At 34.9% G+C, this 20,585-nt stretch overlaps 5 protein-coding genes and 2 long non-coding RNA genes across 11 annotated transcripts in view; 3 read left to right on the top strand and 4 right to left on the bottom strand.

The window, feature by feature from the left end:
* LOC104818132 (cytochrome P450 87A3-like) overlaps positions 1-1,440 on the top strand; it is a 2,531-nt gene extending 1,091 nt beyond the window's left edge. Inside the window, exons 4-9 of the mRNA XM_010547591.2 lie at positions 28-279; positions 360-449; positions 536-614; positions 709-815; positions 892-1,019; positions 1,106-1,440. Of these exons, the coding sequence (XP_010545893.1) occupies positions 28-279; positions 360-449; positions 536-614; positions 709-815; positions 892-1,019; positions 1,106-1,202 (753 nt within the window). The 3' untranslated portion in view covers positions 1,203-1,440. The remainder of the gene's footprint in view (positions 1-27; positions 280-359; positions 450-535; positions 615-708; positions 816-891; positions 1,020-1,105) is intronic.
* LOC104818141 lies at positions 1,270-2,349 on the bottom strand. Its single transcript, XR_772609.1, has 2 exons — positions 2,035-2,349; positions 1,270-1,893 (listed from the first exon to the last, which is right to left on the bottom strand). It is a non-coding gene; the product is annotated as an uncharacterized LOC104818141 (long non-coding RNA).
* A 5,768-nt stretch (positions 2,350-8,117) lies between these two features.
* Positions 8,118-11,033, top strand: LOC104818145 (cytochrome P450 87A3-like). Its single transcript, XM_010547602.1, has 9 exons — positions 8,118-8,717; positions 8,795-9,116; positions 9,209-9,358; positions 9,445-9,696; positions 9,817-9,906; positions 9,993-10,071; positions 10,165-10,271; positions 10,347-10,474; positions 10,568-11,033. Exons 1-9 carry the CDS (start codon positions 8,431-8,433, stop codon positions 10,662-10,664), a joined length of 1,512 nt encoding a protein of 503 aa, XP_010545904.1. The 5' UTR covers positions 8,118-8,430; the 3' UTR covers positions 10,665-11,033.
* On the bottom strand, positions 8,601-11,155 carry LOC104818153. Of its 2 annotated transcripts, XR_772612.1 has the most exons (5): positions 11,040-11,155; positions 10,548-10,640; positions 10,172-10,457; positions 8,910-9,033; positions 8,601-8,693 (listed from the first exon to the last, which is right to left on the bottom strand). It is a non-coding gene; the product is annotated as an uncharacterized LOC104818153 (long non-coding RNA). The 2 variants fall into 2 exon arrangements; XR_772611.2 differs by lacking the exon at positions 10,548-10,640 and having other exon boundaries at positions 11,040-11,153.
* Positions 11,156-11,327: 172 nt separating this feature from the next.
* Positions 11,328-14,124, top strand: LOC104818161 (E3 ubiquitin-protein ligase At1g63170-like). 4 transcript variants are annotated; one of them, XM_010547634.2, is made up of 5 exons: positions 11,328-12,189; positions 12,932-13,051; positions 13,136-13,268; positions 13,483-13,653; positions 13,796-14,124. In XM_010547634.2, the coding sequence occupies exons 1-5, from the start codon at positions 11,552-11,554 to the stop codon at positions 13,970-13,972; spliced, it is 1,239 nt and encodes a 412-aa protein (XP_010545936.1). In that variant the 5' UTR covers positions 11,328-11,551; the 3' UTR covers positions 13,973-14,124. The 4 variants fall into 4 exon arrangements, with proteins under 4 accessions (XP_010545936.1, XP_010545928.1, XP_010545919.1 ...); XM_010547626.2 differs by having other exon boundaries at positions 12,929-13,051; positions 13,486-13,653; XM_010547617.2 differs by having other exon boundaries at positions 12,929-13,051.
* A 129-nt stretch (positions 14,125-14,253) lies between these two features.
* LOC104818090 (bifunctional UDP-glucose 4-epimerase and UDP-xylose 4-epimerase 1-like) lies at positions 14,254-17,142 on the bottom strand. Its single transcript, XM_010547547.2, has 9 exons — positions 16,781-17,142; positions 16,407-16,456; positions 16,167-16,302; positions 15,964-16,065; positions 15,429-15,656; positions 15,156-15,237; positions 14,949-15,031; positions 14,763-14,854; positions 14,254-14,487 (listed from the first exon to the last, which is right to left on the bottom strand). Exons 1-9 carry the CDS (start codon positions 16,976-16,978, stop codon positions 14,403-14,405), a joined length of 1,056 nt encoding a protein of 351 aa, XP_010545849.1. The 5' UTR covers positions 16,979-17,142; the 3' UTR covers positions 14,254-14,402.
* A 499-nt stretch (positions 17,143-17,641) lies between these two features.
* LOC104818080 (remorin) lies at positions 17,642-18,806 on the bottom strand. Its single transcript, XM_010547537.2, has 4 exons — positions 18,642-18,806; positions 18,338-18,425; positions 18,159-18,240; positions 17,642-18,021 (listed from the first exon to the last, which is right to left on the bottom strand). Exons 1-4 carry the CDS (start codon positions 18,691-18,693, stop codon positions 17,821-17,823), a joined length of 423 nt encoding a protein of 140 aa, XP_010545839.1. The 5' UTR covers positions 18,694-18,806; the 3' UTR covers positions 17,642-17,820.
* Between the last annotated feature and the right edge of the window lie 1,779 nt (positions 18,807-20,585).

Genomic DNA, 20,585 nt, shown 5'->3' with positions numbered 1-20,585 from the left:
ATTATAACTCTCAAATTTGTTTTCCAGGGTAGGGAAAGGGCGATGAAAATGCTGAAGAACATGCTTAATGAGAGACGGAAAACCCAACGGAAGAATCCGAGCGACTTTTTTGATTATGTCCTCCGAGAACTGCAGAAAGAGGGGTCAATATTGACAGAAGAAATTGCACTAGATTTGATATTCTCCATGCTTTTCGCCAGCTTCGAAACAACTTCTCTGGCTTTAACTTTAGCCATCAAATTTCTTTCGGATTACCCTTCAGCTCTGAAACGTTTAACGGTAGGAAAAACCTCATTGTTCCGTCACTCCTATAAGACAAAATGATGAAATTTTGGTCATCCATTTTCTCCCCTATGCAGGAGGAGCATGAGGGTATTTTGAGAAACAGGGAAGTTTCGGACTCTGGACTTACCTGGGAAGAATACAGATCGATGACCTATACTTTTCAGGTACCTCTAGAAATCCAATAAATATCGTGAATACTCTACGCATGATCACACAAATCTTCTAACCAAATGTTCAATTCTAAATGCAGTTCATAAACGAAACAGCTAGATTGGCAAATATAGCTCCTGTGCTTTTTAGAAAAGCGTTGGAAGATACCCAGTTCAAGGGTAAGAATAAGCAAGATGCAGAAAAGATCTATTTAGTTTAACTTGGTGACTTAAATTGTACATTTATGACAAAGATTTAGCGAGGATGATGCAGGTTATACCATTCCAGCGGGCTGGGAAGTGGTTATCTGTCCTCCTGCTGTCCATTTGAATCCAGACATATATGAAGATCCTCTTGTCTTCAACCCTTCAAGATGGGAGGTGAGTCAAACGTCTTATAACCTTTTACCAAAAGGAATCTGAAAAATATCAGCAACTTTAAAATGGAACTACACAGGGATCGGAAACCAGTAACGCATCAAAGCATTTCATGGCATTTGGTGGAGGAATGAGGCTCTGTTCAGGGACAGATTTCGCCAAATTGGAAATAGCTGTATTCATTCACTGCCTGATCACAAAGTTCAGGTTTGAATACAATCCCTCACTAAGTTACCCCTTTCATGTACTCAAGGAGAAGCTGATTGTAGTTATCGACCTTTGAAACATTGCAGGTGGAATAAGATCGGACGAGGAGATGCAATTCGAAGCCCCGGATTACAGTTTCCAAATGGTTACCATATTCAACTCGCACCGAAAGAGACTGCATAGAGTTATAGAATAAACAAGCCTGCAAGTGACAGGGCTGCTCGCTCAATAAATACAAGCATGGCATATGTGAAAGACGAATAAAATGTACTTTACCATTCTCAAATGGAAAAGCTAAATTCTACAATACGTTGTTTCTTACTCCTCCAACACAATATTATCACAACAAGGGCTTCGATACAACCCCGTGTACTCTTACTTCAAGACTCTATTTTTCTGCAAATCAACCTCCTCTGGTTCACAGTTCATCCCGAACTAACCAACATCATAGACAACAAGCACGAAACTCAATGTCTAATGTTTGTTCTGTTTTTGGTAAATGAGATTGAGAAAGAGAAGATTTCACCCAAAGGATCAGTGAAAATGTAGCTTAACACTCCCAAATGGAACAGTAAGATTCTGTGATGGGGCTTTATTAATCCCCCGTCCCTTCACCTCATAAATGATCTTGATGTTCGAAATGAATATGCATTATGCACATCAGCCCCTCGTCACTTTCGTTTTGAACGAACCCCAGTGTTGGCGGAATAAGTGAAGAAGTGGACGAAGCTGGGAACGGCCCAAAGGACAAGTTCATCCTAAACTTACCGAAACCAGAGACAATAGCCAGATTCAATGGAAGATGCCACAAAAACAACATAACACGACTTCATAGGTTTTTGGTTGAATCACCAACTCCTCCATTGTTCTAATTCTGCAACAAACGGCAGAATCTCACTCAACCAACCAAGCCTACCATAGAACAAATGCAGAAGAAATGTATGGATCTCATTCAAAAATTTAGATAGAGAGCGACAAGAAGAAATCCACAACGACACTGATCAAATGGAGCTACCGAATTCAAAAAGCCAAATACAAGATGAGAGATCACATCGCGGATCAATGGCGAAGAAGAATCCTCGCCGCCGTTGTACGGACATCGGATATTGACAGAGGAGGCGACGACGGCGATTCTGTGTCCGTTCGACGGCAGAGCCTCGGCGCACAATGCAAGTATCCGACGTTTCTGCCAAGGCGAGGTTCTGATGACGTGATCTGATCCATCGTTCGCGCCAATGGTAGCGTCATGATGCCGCCATATACTCGGGCCAGGTCCAGGTCCAGGGCCAGGGCCAGGGCCGAGCCCAAATAACAGTGGACCGGTTGGTGATTTGAGTTTTCAAAGATTGATAGAACAAATTGTGTAGCTGAAATTTTTTTATTAAAAGAATAATAACAATAGAGACAAACAAAATAATTGAAAATGAGAAAACAACACTGGAAAAAGGAAAATATAAAAAAATATGATATATTTATAAATATTTGTTTATTCAAAAAGGAAAAAAAAATATAACAATAAGATAGAGTCATAGAAAAAATAAAAGATGGAGAAAATATATAAACAAAAAACTTAGAAAAAAGAAATGAAAGAAAACAACCCCATGAGACAATATATATATATATATGTATATGTATATGCGTAACTAGCGAAATTTTAAGATTTTTAAATTTTAATAACCTAAGCGAAATTTTGAAAATCGAAAAAATCTCAAGTTTGAAACTTATTTTTGAATCACTGTTTGTATTTTATCTACCAATAATCTATTCCACTTGCTAATATGTTTTTAATCATTTTTTAATCTTTTCTTCACCAATAATATATTTTATTTGATAATTTGCCTAGAAAAAGATATTTTTAACATTAGTTCTCAGTCATAAACTTGTCTAAACTGATCAAATTACAATATGATCACATGTTTTGGATTTTTTTTTTAATTTAAACAAACAAAATAAGGCTAAGATGATATTAATGAGTTATGTAAACAAATAAGTAAGAAAGAGACAACGAAAGGGAAAAGCCTTTAATAAAAATTAAACATATATAAAATATGTAAATATATAACCAACAAGATAGTTAATAAGATATTAACGAGTTATGCAAACAAATAAACAAGAAACATGCATACAGTTGAAGGAAAACGAAAGAGTGGCAGGGGATAACATTTGATTTGATAAAAATGTCCAAAAGATAGTACAAAATATGTAAATATGTAACCACCAACAAGAAGATAACGAACATATATGATTAGACCTTTATTTATATTTATTTATAAAAAAGAAGAATGTTCGAAAATCTGAAAATTACAACATTCATTCATAGCCTTACTTTTCTCAATAAAATATAAAATGAATTATCTCTTCGACAAAATGAAAATAAACAAATTCAAGAATACATGTACTTCAAAAAATGTTAAAAAGAATTTTAAAATTTAAGATAAATATTAAAACGGCTGATTAGCCATCTAAATATATGTATATAGAAAAAAATGGATCATTAAAATTTTAAAAGAAACTTATAAAGTTAAAAAAAAAAGAATCAATTACTAAATAGTTAGTCAGATAAAGAAAAAAAATAGAAAACAATTAGAATTTTAAAATAAATATATATATGTTTTGTATGGTTCAAAGACATCACACATCTTTCTCATGAATAACAGCTTTTTTTGAATTTGATTTTAAAAAAAATAGAGAAAATATCATTTTTCTATACAAATTTTATAAAATGTGGCTTTTTCCTACACAAATTTTTAATTCGACAAAAAACTATATCAAATTATCAAATGTGCCAAATTGATACATGAACTACCCAATTTAACGATAATTTCATATCCAATCCGAAAACGATGTTAAATGTCCATTAACCGATGATGTGGCATGCCATGTGGCGACTGATATATATACGCAGGATTTTCTTGACCTGACTTTTACAAACTTAATAATTGCATGCATATCTTGCGCAACTCACTTTTTTTGAATAAAAATTTACAGATTTTACTAACTATTAGAAAGATACGAAATGTATATTTATTTATACAAAATAAATTATTAAAATTGTCAAAGAAACGTATAAAAAAGTAATCAATTACAATCAATAATCAAATAAAAAAATATACAAAACTATTAGAAGTATAAACAAACATATAAAATGAAAATTTTGTATGTTTACAAAGAAGAAATATAGAAAGAACTATTTATACTAACAAGATATATCTATCATTTTTATTGTCTATCTAAAAAAAATTCAAAATTAAGTGTGTTCGTTTTGAAATTTTTTTACAATGGTTGACTTTCTGATAAATATTTTTTGGAATGTGTGCGAGTGATGACAAAATACGTTGAAATGTTCTTTATTAGCTAATAGGATAATTTCAATATCCGTAATGTTCGAGAGCATTAGAAATGGTATTAGAATCAGAAATCTTTCAGTACGGTTTGGTTTGAGGACGAACCTAATGGAAATTGGTGTGTCTGTGACATCCCGATGCTGATGAAGCGAGAGAATATCACAGATGCAAAATGATACATATAAAGGATGATTCCTGACAAACTTTTAGGTGTAGGGACATAAAAACAAATCGAACGCACCGAATGAGAGAGATTCGAGAGTTGTGAACTACACAGTTAACCATAATTAAAAAAATTTGATTGAGATACTAATACTAACAAGATACATCTATATTTTGGGTTGCATAAATTGAGAGAACTTCAAAATTAAGCATGTTCTTTTTTGAATAGTTTTAGGATGAGTTAGCTCCTGGAAAATAATTCTAAAGATGTGTGCAAATGGGACAAAATACGTGGGAGATGTAGTCGGGTCGAAGGTCCGGTGAACTTTCTAGTTATCAAAAAAAAAATACGTGGAAAAGTCTTGTGTTAATCGGTGAGGACAATTTCAACATTCGTAATGTTTGGGAATATTACAGATATTATATCCACTCCTACTTATTTTATCAGATATATTGGTAATTTGGTATATGTATGTATGATAAATATTAAGATTGTAGATGAGTTGTCTAAATATTAGCGAAGTTACATCATTTCTATTTAATCAGCTCAAAATAAATTATTAAATTTTAAAAAATAAACATAGAAAAGAAATAATCAGTTATCATTAGTAATAAAATAAATAAGAAAATATAGAAAACAATTAGAAGTAAAAAAAAACAAATAAGATGAAAACTTTATATATATATATATATGAAGGATATTTAAGATAAAATTAATTTTTTTTGGGGGTAAAAGAGATAAAATTAATTTATTCATGTAAGTAGGATTTTTAAATGGGTTGGGATTGTGTGGTTTTATATGATTCAAAGGACTTTGAAAATGCGTCACATTTCCTTCTATCCAATTGAAAAGGTTTTTGTTGAGTTTGATAAAAGTATCATTCTTTATACATAAAGCATATTGTCCACACATTAAGCAAATGATATAATTGCACATGTAGTAGCACAATTCTCTTGACTTTTCCTAATAGCTAAAATGCAGTTTATATCGTTATATTTTGATACATATATATATATATATATATTGTATTTATATGGTAAAGATATTAGAAACATCATACTATTTGAGTTGTCACATATCATTGTTGTGGATGTATGATAAATATATCACAACTGTTCATCAGTTGTCTAAATATTATCCAAGGTCCATAATTTTTATTTATTTAGATCAAAATAAATTATTAAAATTATATATATAAAAAACCGTATATTGGGAGGTTGATTACTCCAATAGATATTCAAAGATGGGCAGGTGGTGTAATAAGGCCCAAAATTTATGGGTCTTTTCTTACAAACTAATTATTAATGATATTTAAACCTAAATTAATTTACTTATGTAAATAAAACTTTTAGGTTATTTGGAATTAGGGGTAATCCCATATTCCCCACTAATTTTCGAAAATGTTCTAATTTCCTACACCAATTTTTAATTTCACAAAAAAATTACACCAAATTTTAAATATTTCCAAAATCTCATACAAAATCTTAAAATGTGTTGCAATTTTTCATATCCGTAAACTACGTTAAGTTCCGTCAATTTTAATGCTGACATTACATGTCACGTCACACATATTTTATCAAATCATCACATTTCGCCAAATTGTCATATCACGTCAGAAAATAAATAAAAAATAAAAATAAAAAAATTTCTAGAATTTAAAATAAAATAAAATAAAATAATTTTTTTTAAAACAGTTTTAAAATTTTAAATTTAAAAAACAATTACATATACATATATACACACTTATATATATATATACATACACATCTATGTACATATACATATATACGTGGGTGGACTAATTTTAATTTAGTTATAAATGTATTAAGTTTTAATAAAAATCAATACAATGCCCCCATTAAAATTTTTTGTGTGTGTCCTCTCACTTTTTTGTTTTTATTTTTTTTCTTTTAAAAATATAGCATATATATTATTTGACCCCATTCATAATCTCTTCTGGGTCGGCCATTGCATATATACACATAAATATAATATATATATATATGAGTATATACATATATATATATATATATTCATATATATACATATATATCCATGCATATATATATATATATTCACATGACATGCATATATATATTTAGTAGATGAATGTGAATATATATGTAGATGTATATATATGTCTGTATATGTATATGTATATAATTGTGTATATATATATGTATAAGTGTGTATATATGTATATGTAATTGTTTTTAAATTTTAAAATTTTAAAACTTTTTTAAAAGTTTTGTAAAAAAAATATTTTATTTTAATAAATTTTTTATTTTTTATTTTTTATTTTCTGATGTGGTATGATGATGTGGTGAAATGTGATGATTTGATGAAATATGTGTGATGTGACATACCACGTCAGCATTAAAATTGACGGAACTTAACGGCGTTTATGGATATGAGAAAAATTGCAACACATTTTAAGATTTTGTGTGAGATTTTAGAAATATTTAAAATTTGGTGTAATTTTTTGTCAAATTAAAAATTGATGTAGAAAATTAGAATATTTTTCGAAAATTTGTGGGAATATGGGATTACCCTTTGGAATTACGTTGTTTTGTATCAAAGAGACTTTGATGGCAAAAACAACGGCCAAAAAAAGTGCAAATGGACTAAAGAAACATATTTTTTCATTGATCTGTTAATATATTTTATACATCCTAATAAATCACGTAGTTTATCAAATTGGTAAAATTATACATGTATTTTTCAAATAGTCTAATAAATTCTGCCATAAAATATTTGCTAAATAGAAAAACGGAAATCGGAGGAAAAAACCAACCAATTCAACACGTCGTTATCACCTACTAAATATTAAAAAATTAATAAACATAATAAAATAAAAATTAGTTAAAATAATTACAATACATATATATATATACTTGTATATATATACACATATATATACATACATATATATACCTATATATATTCGTATATACCAAAATTTAAGTGGTATAGTAATAAAAGAATAGACAAAACATGTTTTTATTTCGGGTTTAAATCTAATTGTGGTGAGGGATATTTACCTAGATTTTTCCGGTATTCAAGGAGATGTAATTGGGTCAAAAGTCCGGTGAACTTCCAAATTTTTTAAAAAATATATATATTCACATATATATATATATATATATATACACGTATGTTAGTATATGTTGTAATTTTTTATTTATTATTTTTAAATATTTTCCAGGTGGCGTGAAGGGTGAGGTAATAATTTTTTTTATAAATACGAAATTTAAAAAAATGAAAAATACAAGTAATTTTTGGTTATTTTTATAGACCATAGAGTTTATTTGAGTGTATAAAAGTATATAATATCAAATGAGATAAATAGTGATTTTCTTAAGACGATCCTCCGATAATTCACAGTAAATATCTGGTACGACTCGCATATTTCGTTTTCCTAAAATATTATTGGTTCAACTAAAAAAAAACCCGTAATATATTACACTTCCATTCATCGTATGGTTTGGTTTCATTACAAAAGTATCAAAAGTGCATTGGATTATTTGAATTATCGCTGTGTTGGATAACTGGTGAGGGGAAAAAACACAGAGAGAAGAGCGAGAGACGGAAATTCAACCAAAGAAGGACGAGAGAGATGGTAGTAAAACGGCACAAAGCATGGAATGATACGTACAGTTGTTGAACTCATGCTAATGCATGGTCTGGATATGGTAACATCTTCAAAACTAAGATCTCTGACCAATTATAATATATGTGTTTCTCCGATCATAAACACCCTGCCGAGTTTGCTGCGAGACTAAGAGTTCACGCAATGGCACAGACATTCCTCCCCAACCCCCCGCGCTAAGCCTAGTCTCTAACTAACTGAATGCACGATGCAATGGATTAGGGCCAATACACATTGGAATCTACAGTTGCATGAATGCCTCTTGCCACTTGCCTATTTAAGGACCCATCATATGGTATGGTTTACCAGATACATACACCAAACACTTGCAATCCTCTTACAATGATGTGGGCATTGAGCATTTTGGCGTCTTTGCTTCTGATAGGCATCACGAGATGGGTTTACAGATGGAGGAACCCTAAGTGCAATGGAACTCTGCCTCCCGGTTCCATGGCCTTTCCGCTTCTTGGGGAGACACTTCAGTTCCTCAAGCCAAATATCACTTCAGACATCCCACCCTTCATCAAAGATAGAACCAGAAAGTGAGAAATTTACTCTTCTTTGCCATAGTCTTGATCCTTTGTATCATGGTTCAACCTTTTTGTTTTGATACATGCAGATACGGGCCGATATTCAAGACTAGCCTGTTCGGGCAACCGGTTATCGTGTCCACAGATGCTGAGCTCAATTACTTTGTGTTCCAACAAGAGGGGCAATTATTCCAGAGCTCTTACCCTGACACCTTCGTTCGGATCTTTGGAAGGCAGAATTTGAGTACACTGCATGGGTTCATGTACAAGTACCTCAAGAACATGGTCCTGACCCTCGTTGGCCACGAAGGTCTCAAGAAGATGCTTCCTGAAATCGAACAAGTTGCACGTAGAAAGTTAGGGCTTTGGTCTACTCAGAATTCAATAGAGCTGAAAGATGCAACCGCAAGAGTGAGTTGAGAAACAAAACATCTTTTTCCTTTCTTCAGATAGAATATTCTGAATGATTCCTAAGCTGCTAACATGAACCCCTTCTTTGTCAGATGATATTTGACTTTACTGCCAAGAAGCTGATAAGCCATGATCCAGAGAAGTCCTCAGAGAATCTAAGGGAAAACTTTGATGCATTCATCCGTGGGCTGATCTCTTTACCTTTGGACATTCCGGGCACAGCTTATCACAAATGTCTAAAGGTAAATCATCAATTGCAATACCAAAGTTTATACTTCAAACCATACCATTCTCTGATGTGGTATTGATGCTTAAATTTGTTCTCCAGGGGAGGGAAAGGGCAATGCAAATGCTGAAGAATATGCTTAAGGAGAGACGGGAAAACCCTCGGAAGAACCCGAGTGACTTTTACGATTATGTCATTGAAGAACTGCAGAAAGAGGGGACAATACTGACAGAAGCAATTGCACTAGATTTGATGTTCGTCCTGATTTTTGCCAGCTTCGAAACAACTTCTCTGGCTTTAACTCTAGCCATCAAATTTCTCTCAGACTACCCTTCAGTTCTGAAACGTTTAACGGTCGAACAAACCTCATTACTCTCTCACTTCTATAATTCAAATTGACGAACTTTTGGTTTTCCACTAATCTCAAAGAAAATTTAGAAACAAAATATCATTTTCTCTTTCTCCTTTCTGCAGGAGGAGCACGAGGCTATTCTGAGAAACAGGGAAGATCCGGACTCTGGACTTACCTGGGAAGAATACAGATCTATGACCTATACTTTTCAGGTAGGTCTAGAAATCCAATAAATATCATGCATCCTGTAAGCATGATCACACAATTCTTCTAACCAAATGTTAACTTCTGAATGCAGTTCATAAACGAAACAGCTAGATTGGCGAATATAGCTCCTGTGCTTTTCAGAAAAGCGTTGAAAGATTACCATTTCAAAGGTAAGAATAAGCATGATGCAGAAAGATCTATTTAGTTTAACTCAGCGCCTCCAACTGTAAGCTTACGATAAAGATTTCGCAATGATAATGCAGGTTATACCATTCCAGCCGGTTGGGGACTGATAATCTGTCCTCCTGCCGTACATTTGAATCCAGACACATATGAAGATCCTCTTATCTTCAACCCTTCAAGATGGGAGGTGAGCCAAACTTCTTAGACCCCTTTACACAAGCAACCTCAAAAATATCAGCAACTTTAAAATGGAATCAAACAGGGATTGGAAACCAGTAACGCATCAAAACATTTCATGGCATTTGGTGGTGGCATGAGGCTCTGTGTAGGGGCAGATTTCGCCAAAATGCAGATGGCCGTATTCCTTCACTGCCTGACCACAAAGTACAGGTTCGAAAAATCAATCCCTCACTAAATTACCCCTTTCATGTGCTCGAAGAAGAGAGAAGCTGATTATAATTACTGATCTTTGAAACAACGCAGTTTGCAGGAGATTGGAGGAGGAGATACAATTCGAAGCCCCGGATTACAGTTTCCAAATGGTTACCATATTCAACTGGCATCGAAAGAGACCGCATAAGGTCATAAAACAAACAAGCCGGCAAGTTACAGTGACCAGTTCAGGCTGCTCGCTCAATAAATACAAGCATGGCACATGTGAAAGATGAATAAAATGTACTTCACCATTCTCAAATGGAAAAGCTAAATTCTACAATAAGCTGTAAACTCGAGCTTCTTACTCTTCCAACACAATATTATCACAAGGGCTTTGACATAATCCCTTGTTCCCTAACTAAAAGACCATTTTTTTTCTGCAAATGAACCTCTTATGATTCACAGTTCATTCCGAACTAACCAGCATCAAAGACGATAAGCACAAAACTCAATCTCAAATGCATTCACGTCTGTTGAATTGAAAAGAAAGAGACTTTGGTAAATGAGATTGAGAAATCACCAAAAGGATCGGCAGCTCTTTTCGTCCCGAAGGGAAGATTCTTCTCCGATGAACTCGAAGCCTCGAGGGATCCGAGAGATGAGATTTAGGGATTTAACTTGTTTGGAGGGAAAATTACGGACCTAGGGCTTTTGATAAGATCATTTTTCATAATAGGGCCTGAGAAATTGTATAATACGAAATGTGCACTAAATTATTAAAATTTATTACAATTTAGCCCCTTACGTATTGAATAGCCATGTTTGTTGTCGACGGGACATAAATAACCGTAATAACTAAATAATTTTTAGATTCAAAGAATCAAATACTGCTTTCATTGATTCATCAGAAAATTCCACGCACCATCGTCATTGTCGTCCTCTCTCTCCTCTCTACGATCGAAACCCTAGCAATCCAATTTCGACTTTGAGAAGGAAATCCCTACTTTTGATGGCGTAAAGCTATACGAATTTCAACGATTTAGGGTTTCTGAGGAATCTAAGAAAGGGGCAGAGCACGGGAGAGAAGAAACAATGTCAACGGAGACCACCGGGAATTCATCACCGCACCCGTCATCGTTTTTGACTCGCCATCCTTCCTCTGACGCAATCGATTCGACGCCTTTACTTCTGAACGGCGGAAGCAATAATGGAGGCGCCGGTGGAGGTGGCGGGAACGGTCAAACGAGCGGCCGCGGAGGCGGAGGTCGGCGATCCGTGAGGAGGCAGGGCTTGAGAGAGGCAGCGAGTTTTCTCCGGCGAGCGAGTAGCGGACGGATGATGCGGGAGCCGTCGAGGTTGGTGAGGGAGACGGCGGCCGAGCAGCTGGAGGAGAGGCAGAGCGATTGGGCGTATTCGAAGCCTGTGGTCGTGCTCGACATCCTGTGGAATCTGGCGTTCGTCTCCGTCGCTGCGGCTGTTCTTGTGCTGAGCCGCGATGAGAAGCCAAACATGCCGCTTAGGGTCTGGATCGTTGGGTATGCGTTGCAATGCGTCCTGCATATGGTTTGCGTGTGCGTGGAGTATAGGAGAAGAAGGGCTAGGAGCCAGCGTTCCCAGTCTTCGGCATCGTCTTCTTCATCTTCTTCCATTGATGAAGAAGGTTTGCCTTCAACCAGGAATTCAGAGGAAAGGTACTTGACATTGGGGCAGTATGAGCAAGAAAACAACAGGTATCCTATATTATGTGTTGTCTGTGTGGTTGAATCCTGTCTGTATCTCAAATCGAAAGTAACATAGATACCTGCATGGTGTGTGAGTTTTGGTTTATTGATGTTGCCGAGGTTCTTTGAATTCAATTAGCAGTTGCTTCCATCTGATAAAAAACAAAAATGTAGAGACATGGCTTTTAAGTTTCTTCGTTGAAGATTTATGTCTGTGGGGTCTTTGGTGAAGTTAAAGTATCGAACTTTCCTGGGAGTAAGGGTTGTAATGATAGAGTTTGTTTGAGTTGTTGAGCATGTGGTCCTTTGTTGGTAGATATTCTGAGAAAGGAGTTGGATATGGCATTTGATATACTGAAGCTCGATTCTTCTTTTGGGTGACTTGAACAGCTTTCTTATATACGCTATTGCAGATTTATAGGTTAGCTTAGAAAATTAGCTAGTTTCTATCACCTTCTCCGAATGGTAGGAGTTCTTATTTGAAGTTCTGCTTTGGCATCTAATACAGGAAGTATCTATAGATAATTTTACGATATAATGCTAATTAAAACTATCATCTTTTTGTGTTGTGCCAGAAATAACATCTTTATAATCTTTGGAAACAGTTATGATTATCCGGCTGTAAAGAAGCTCGGGATAATCACTTTATTACTTGGCATCTCTGTGCTGTTCTTTTGTCTATTCGTGTGTTTCCGGAAGGATTATGCCTTTTCTGGGTGAGTTCTTATTTCTCTAACTATTTCCAAAGCAGTGCTGCAAAGCATTTAGAATCTGCCAACACGGTGTTTTCATTCATTTGGTGGATCATTGGATTTTACTGGGTATCTGCCGGTGGTCAAGTCTTGGCACAAGGATCCCCGCAACTTTACTGGTTTGTCTCCTTTACCCTTCTGAATCATATTCAAAGCATATTAACCAACCTTGACTTGTTCAAAAAATGCTTCATTTACTGCAGGTTGTGTATAGTCTTTCTCGGTTTCGATGTGTTCTTTGTGGTCTTCTGTGTCGCGCTGGCTTGTGTGATTGGCATTGCTGTTTGCTGCTGTCTACCATGCATCATTGCAGTTTTATATGCTGTGGCCGATCAGGTTTTTCTTATAATTAGTTTGCCATTTCTTAAAGCTGATTACCATATATAAAGAGGAGTATGATCTGATGCATAACATAATCTCTAATCTGCCTAGCTAGAGTTTTATTCAACATACATTTCCATATGTCATGACTGGACCTCATCTTCCCTCAGATTTTCACTCTTTTCCATTCTCACATCATGTATCAACTCTTCTATGTAATGTGATGAAGCAGGATGGAGCAACTAAAGAAGACATTGAACAGCTTACCAAATTCAATTTCCGACGGGTCTGTGATACTGACAAGCTTGCGAGTGATGAAGTCCAAGGAAATGTCGGGGGAGTAATGACTGAATGCGGCACAGATACGCCCATCGAGCATACTCTGCTACAGGAGGACTCTGTAAGCACACAAAACTTTTCCATGACTCCATCCATTCACACATACATACATTATACATATGCCCATTAACTTAATCAGATATGCCAAATTCACTTTCCTTAATGAATCAAACATGACTGACCCACCAAGAACATATATGTAGGAATGCTGCATTTGTCTGTCGGCTTACGAAGACGGGGTAGAACTAAGAGAACTCCCTTGCGGCCACCATTTCCACTGCGAATGTGTAGACAAATGGCTCTTCATCAACGCCACTTGCCCTCTCTGTAAGTACAATATCCTCAAGAGCACCGACTCCCACGCAGATGAACAAGTCTAAAGCTCTCTCCCACTGTAATTTTGTTAGGCATTTATGCTTCTGCCAAGAACTCCTGTGGCTGGCTGGCTATCTATGTATATCTGTACTTTTGCTTCTTGGCGTGAATATCTTTGCCATTTTTTTAATGAATGGTTTGTACAATCTCTTTTTTCTTTTCCACATTCAAAATCCTCTGCTGAAAGTCTGAATGATGCTTTAGTCGGGTAAGGGATCTAGTGGCTGTGTTCACACAGATAAGTTTTCTTCTTCTTCCTGTCTCTTAAGTGAATTGGTATTAGATCGTATGGAAACTTGGCCAGACTTTTATTAGTGCCAATTGAGAAATTGTGAAAAATGATACCAGGACATGGAAAAGAAAAAGAAAATAGAGCACATTTTATATGATATTTATGTAGAGATGTGGTTAAAAAGGGGAATAAAAGACCAAGATTCAAGGCCTTTTCTGGTAACCCCATGGATTCCTGCTTGCCCAATTCCACTGGTCTCTGCACATTTCCTCCACTCCATATTTTGCCCTGGACCAACAAACAACACAATGATTATGAAAAACACTTGACCACCAAGTTTTCCATGTTATCTTCATTTAAACATTACTTTCAAAATCAAAAACTTGTAAGGTAGTTGGAAGATGAGTCCTAGCAACAGAGGTGCAAGATTCAATCTTTCTTCTATAACAATCCCAAAAAACTTCTAAATTTTGCAACTTTTTTAAGGATGAAAAGAAAATGCAATCTTTTTAAAGATGAATAGAAGCAAAGTTTGCGAGTGAATGGAAGTAAAAAAAGCTCACTTCCAGCCAAGTTCTTTCAGAGCTTTCTCTGTCGAAGCATAAACAGCAGTTGCATCTCCCGGCCTTCTCGGGCAGAGCTTTACAGGGATTTTCTGCATTGTGGTTTTGCAAATTTCTATCAATACGTACAGCCATATACCTACATATGGCATTAGCAGTTTGAGGCGAGGAACCTAAAGGCATTACCTTTCCAGAAGCTTTCTCGAAGGCAGAAACCATTTGTAACACTGATGTTCCTCTTCCAGTCCCCAGATTACAAGCAGTACAGCCTGATAAGAATGAGAAAAACACATGAAACTCACCCAAAAGCAAAGAACTTTTTTCTCCAGAGAACCGTCAAGAAAACACTTGTGAACATTTAAAAGGAAGTGTCTCTGAATAGAATAGAAGTACCAATCTCTGGATCTGCAAAGAGTTTCCTCAGTGCAGCAATGTGACCATCTGCTAAGTCCATTACATGGATGTAGTCTCTGACCTGTAAATAGTAGCAGAAGCACCCTCATGAAAATAAAACAACCTTAAGGGAAAGGCATATCATATGTTAAAGTAGTTCACAATCTATCATAAGCTATGTAAGAAATCACTACACAAATGAGCAATTATGGGTTTTGGATTTGGATTACAAAATGAACTACACAATAAAAATGGGTGGGAAGAAAGACATACCGCGCTACCATCCTCGGTAGGATAGTCGTGACCATAGACATTGAGTTCAGGTAATCTTCCAACAGCCACTTGTTGGATGTAAGGCATGAGATTATTGGGGATACCCTTTGGATCCTCCCCGATTCTGCCACTCTCGTGGGCTCCAACCGGATTGAAGTACCTCAAAAGGATGATTCTCCATTCTGGTTCTGCCTTTTGTATATCTCTAGCTATTTCTTCAAGAAATAGCTACACAAAGAAGGTGTTGAACACCAAAATGAGATGAAACTGATCTCAAGATCTCTCACATGGGTTTGCAACAGAGCATGGTTTGAGGTTGAGGAGGATTCAGGAAAAGGGGGAGAAAAAAGACATAAGGGTTTGAAATTACATCCGACAATTCACCACGAAAACATGAGGCTGGTCTCAAAATTATGCATTCAAGACAAAGCATTTTCAAAGTTTAAGAGCTTCTGTATCCGAAAATTATTTCAAGATTACAGACTCAAAATCCAAATCTCAAAATATCAAATAACTCAGACCATTTAAACTTCACCTTAGTACGACCATAGGGATTCATAGCCTTCAAATCAAAGTCTTCCATGCAGGGGATTTTTTCTGGTTGGCCATAGACAGTTGCAGATGATGAAAACACCATCTGCACATTCCATCATCAGAACAATTTACATAATCATCAATGTGTATCTGAACAAAGTTAAAAAAACACACATTAAATCAAAATTCAGGATCAAATCTAACCATTTTGCAGTTATATTTCGCCATGGTCTCGTAAAGATTGATCGTTCCAATCAAGTTATTGTCGAAATAGCGACGAGGATTTGCAACGCTCTCTCCCACAGCCTTAAGACCGGCAAAATGGATCACCGCATCGAATCTGTTCTCTCGCAAAAGCAAAATAACCAGAGAATTTTTTTAAAAAAAATAAAATCTATGGTTCACAGGAAAATTGCATGTTGTAAAGGTTAAATTTTTACATACTTCTGTCGAGAGAAGATTTTCTCTATATCCCCTTTGTTTCTTAGATCACCCTGCATTCGATCAGACACGAAATTTCGAAGGACTTTAACAAATAGCATGCTCTGTCTCCTCGTAAATGCAACACAAGAAACAGAACTTTTCTCCTCCAACTTTTCCCGGGAACCAAACAGGGAAAGGAAAATGCAGGGACGTAATCGAATCATTTCTTTGTTTTATGTAAAATCAAGGAAAAAGGATTGACGTCTACTGTTGCCAAGTTCAAGCCGAGTTGAACAAAGCAACAATGTCACGGCAAAGATCACAACATCACCGAATTTTCTCGGGAAAATCACAGGCTCTAGGAAGAGAAAGTGGAAAAGGGTTTGTATTTTTACCAAATTGAACTCGAGCTTCTTAGAGAGACCAGGACCAACAAGCTCCCTGACCCTATCGATAGCGTCGACGACAGAATTGTCCAGGTTGTCGATGATCGAAACCCTAAACCCCTCATTCAGAAGCTGAACAACGGTGTGGGTACCGATGAATCCGGCCCCTCCGGTGACCAAAATATTCTTCTCTCCGGAAGAACCCATTTTCAGAGAATTCGACGAAATGAACGCAGGAGCGCCAAAAGGATCAAAACCCACTTCGCAAAATCGAAACTTTTCTGCTGGTTCGGATACCGGAGAGAGGAGAAGATCGGCGGTTGAGCAAATCAAGGGGGGGAAGTTGAGGGTCTTTTATGGTCTGTTGCTTTCGTTGTAAGTAGATAAGAACGCACGCAAAGCGAAATTTAGGCAGAAAGTGGGGCACACATTGGATCATTTTGTTGGTTTCTTTCTACGGTTTTCGATGAATCGAAAACAGATGATATTGATAATGATGCCTGTAGAAATTTACTTCGGCTTTGATTTATGAAATTCAGCTGTTTTTTTTTCCTCGGCGGGTGAAGGGTTTCAATAGTAATAATTCACCAAAAAGAAGAAAAAAAAGCTACTTTTTATGTTTTAAAAAATAAATCTTGTTAACTCGCAGTAATTTTCAAGAATGGTAACTTCGATTTTTTTCCCTTCTTTTTCCAGATTTTTTTTACCTGTACTATTTGGTTTACTAACCAATTTTTACTAATTTTCTTTTGACTTTTACACCAAAAAAAAAAGATAGATTCGATTTTATTTAGTCCGACATGCAACACATGTTTTGTTGTCTCTGAGATGAAAGAAAACTAACGGTTGCTTCGATCTCAAGAAACCCAATTTGAACATCATAACCCGAAATTGAACATCTGCATGAGAAAATATTATTTATGTCTCCAATAATAATGAGACGGATCATAAATCAATCGAATTGTATTTATACATGATTACACGTAGGTACACACACGTGCGTACGTATAGATGCGAAGGAACGGGAAGAGAAGGCAGAAGAGAAGTTTCTAGAAACATCCGAATATTCTCTTGGGTGGATAAGCTTTGGAGCTTGATTTGAGCTTGTCGGCCATTTCTTTCACTTTGATGATTTCTTCCCCCTTTTGTGATTCGATTTTTGCCCTTTTCTCTTCCGCCGTCTTTTCGATTTCGGGTATTTTGTTCTTGAATTCTTCGTTGTATTTCTCCTTCATTCTTTCCAAATCTTCCTAAAATTAGGGTTTAAGCAATCGATCAGTTTGGTTGTGTGTGTATATATAAAAGGACGAATTTTGTATTTTTGAAATGAGAAATATAGGATAAAAGATTTGGGGGTGTAGGATTTAGGGATATATATGCAACATACCTCGATGCTTTTCAACTTGGCCTCTAATGCTGCCTTCTTCTTGTTCTCCCATTCATCTAGGCAACATAGCTCTTTGTAAGCCCTGCGTTATCACGTGCAAATCATCGATTTCAATATATATGTGTGTGTGTGTGTGTGTGTGCGCGCGCGCGCGCGTGTATGTGTGTGGAAATGCTTACTTGGTGTTAGCTCTTGCCTTTTCATTGTCTTCCCATGCTTTGATCAAAGCGAGACTCTTCTCTTTCTCTATTTTATAAAGTTCCTCACCTATATACATCCAATTACACAAATCACAACTTACGTGTATATATATATATATATATATAAGTTCATAATATTAAAAAGAAATCGCAAAATCACCGATTTGAAAATGCAATTTCAATTCAAAGTTCCACGATTTTAGCGTTTTCTTAGGGGAAACATACTCTCGGAGAACGTATGCATATGCATACAATCCATGCATGCACATGCACACGTACTTACTTTCATTCGAAGCCCAAGTGATCTTCTTCTTTAGTAGTTCATCGTGTCCCATATTAGGGTTTCCTTCTTCCCTATTTTCCTCCTCTTCCCCTCTTACAGTTACTGAGATTATATTTTTGCAGAGAAGAATACTTGGAAAAAATTCAAATATATAATTGGAAAAAAGAAAAAAAAATGGAAGAGATTATAGATGAAGTGGAGATCTCCGAGGCTTATGGGGGACTTAATGTTAGGTATGGAAGTTAGATGAATATCCGAATCTGATTTGATATCTTTGTCTTCGGCTTTTTTTCAACTCCAAGAAAACAATTTCGTTGTTAATTAAATAATTTAAATGTTATACAAATAATTAATCCTCAAACCGACCTCCATTTGTTTAAATTAATTGTAACCAACTTTTTGGTTTTGTAACTACTAAAATATCAGACGGCACGCAAATAATGAAATTAAAATGGAATTGAATATTATAAGGAGTCAATACATTATTTACCAAAAACAAAGTCAATACATTAGCTCACAATTAATTTGAAATGGGCCTGAATGTAAATTGGACCCATTAAAGATTCACTAATATTGGCCCAATTGTATATGTGAAAACTTTGGCCCGTGTATAAGCACAAGTTTCTTAAAAAAAGGCGAGAGATTGTTTCTATTTAATCCCATCAAAATTTCTAATGAAAAACTAATTTTTAAAACTTTTTGTTTGATAAATTTATTTAAAAATTTGTAAAATATGTTATTATAACTCTCAAATTTATAAAATATATTATTATAATTTCAAATTTACTAATTAATACCAAAACAAATATGGATAATGTTGATCCAAAAATTCGTTTGAGATTTACTTTGGTATGTTTCCATTAGAGATTAATTTAACATGTAAAAAAAATAATATTCAAATCAAGAGGCAAACCGACCACATAATACATTTTTTAATAGTTTTATTTTTTCTGTGGACTAATAGCTGATTAGCACATAATCCACCCCTTGATTCCGCGAATTAATTCCTTCAGCTTTCATCAAATCATTAGCCGAAATCATCGAATTCGTTAATTTTATCGGTTTACAGGCTCGGTACCGGTTATCTATTGTACCAATTATCACTCGACAAATTTGTATCTAAAATCAAATCGAACCCGAAATTTAATCCAAAAATATTTTCAGATATTTTTACTAATGCTCCATAACTACCTTTCCGATTGTGCAGTTGATCCTCTTTCCCATACACTTAGAGAGGGACAAAAGTGTAATTTAACCAAACTAACGTTAGGAACAAGACAAAAATTTAAATCATGACAAGCCTTGGTTCATTCTAAAACATGCAACACCTGTCTCTTGAGAATTCCACGGCCTCAGGTTTTGATTCTTTCACAATTATAAATTTTTAATTTTTTTTATATTCCTGTTGTTTTTATATATTTTATATATCTAAAATATACGAAAGTGAAAAAATCTATTTCTAGAGTTATTATGAAATCAAATATCGATTCAGAATGATTTTGGGTTGATCACTTATTTAAAAAAAAACAAACCAGATTTTATTTAAATGTTAATAAAAACTTTAAACAAAAAATCTTTTTTAACGCAAAGTTTCAATATAATATCAGAATACAATATCACATTATCAAAATTTTAATATGGTATCAAAGTATAATATTTTATTCGTGACCCTTGATTATAATTTTGAATTTTTATACTTCTTTCGTGTTTCTCGATCCTAATACAATAATAAAAAAGATATTTAATAAAGATGTTAAAATATGTATCGTACGTTGCATCTCTTATAAATACAATATACAACACAATGTAAAAGTAAGTTTAATTGTCGGTGAATAAATGTTGAATAAACACGCAAAAAAAGTTTCCTTTTCTCCCTAATTCATTAATTGCTCTGCTTTAAAATCTAACAAAAAAAATACCTTTTCTGCAAATATATATATATAT

This window comes from Tarenaya hassleriana, unplaced genomic scaffold, assembly GCF_000463585.1.
Source record: "Tarenaya hassleriana unplaced genomic scaffold, ASM46358v1 Cleome1, whole genome shotgun sequence".
NCBI classification, from domain to species: domain Eukaryota; kingdom Viridiplantae; phylum Streptophyta; class Magnoliopsida; order Brassicales; family Cleomaceae; genus Tarenaya; species Tarenaya hassleriana.
The sequence above is the reverse complement of the archived record's forward strand: the minus strand, read 5'-3'. Positions and strand labels throughout refer to the sequence as shown.

What these genes read in the sequence shown, in the direction of transcription:
- LOC104818145 (XM_010547602.1), top strand. Translation starts at nt 8,431, where the DNA reads ATGCCTCTTGCCACTTGCCTATTTAAGGACCCATCATATGGTATGGTT. An exon ending in CTATGACCTATACTTTTCAG is followed by an intron (nt 9,907 to 9,992) that starts GTAGGTCTAGAA and finishes TTCTGAATGCAG; the next exon opens with TTCATAAACGAAACAGCTAG. An exon ending in TCAACCCTTCAAGATGGGAG is followed by an intron (nt 10,272 to 10,346) that starts GTGAGCCAAACT and finishes GGAATCAAACAG; the next exon opens with GGATTGGAAACCAGTAACGC.
- LOC104818080 (XM_010547537.2), bottom strand. Translation starts at nt 18,693, where the DNA reads ATGGGACACGATGAACTACTAAAGAAGAAGATCACTTGGGCTTCGAAT. An exon ending in CACTTGGGCTTCGAATGAAA is followed by an intron (nt 18,426 to 18,641) that starts GTAAGTACGTGT and finishes GGATGTATATAG; the next exon opens with GTGAGGAACTTTATAAAATA. An exon ending in AAGGCAAGAGCTAACACCAA is followed by an intron (nt 18,241 to 18,337) that starts GTAAGCATTTCC and finishes GTGATAACGCAG; the next exon opens with GGCTTACAAAGAGCTATGTT.
- LOC104818090 (XM_010547547.2), bottom strand. Translation starts at nt 16,978, where the DNA reads ATGGGTTCTTCCGGAGAGAAGAATATTTTGGTCACCGGAGGGGCCGGA. An exon ending in ATCCCTATGGTCGTACTAAG is followed by an intron (nt 15,657 to 15,963) that starts GTGAAGTTTAAA and finishes TTCTTTGTGTAG; the next exon opens with CTATTTCTTGAAGAAATAGC. An exon ending in CTTTGCAGATCCAGAGATTG is followed by an intron (nt 15,032 to 15,155) that starts GTACTTCTATTC and finishes CATTCTTATCAG; the next exon opens with GCTGTACTGCTTGTAATCTG.
- LOC104818161 (XM_010547617.2), top strand. Translation starts at nt 11,552, where the DNA reads ATGTCAACGGAGACCACCGGGAATTCATCACCGCACCCGTCATCGTTT. An exon ending in TATATGCTGTGGCCGATCAG is followed by an intron (nt 13,269 to 13,482) that starts GTTTTTCTTATA and finishes AATGTGATGAAG; the next exon opens with CAGGATGGAGCAACTAAAGA. An exon ending in CTCTGCTACAGGAGGACTCT is followed by an intron (nt 13,654 to 13,795) that starts GTAAGCACACAA and finishes ACATATATGTAG; the next exon opens with GAATGCTGCATTTGTCTGTC.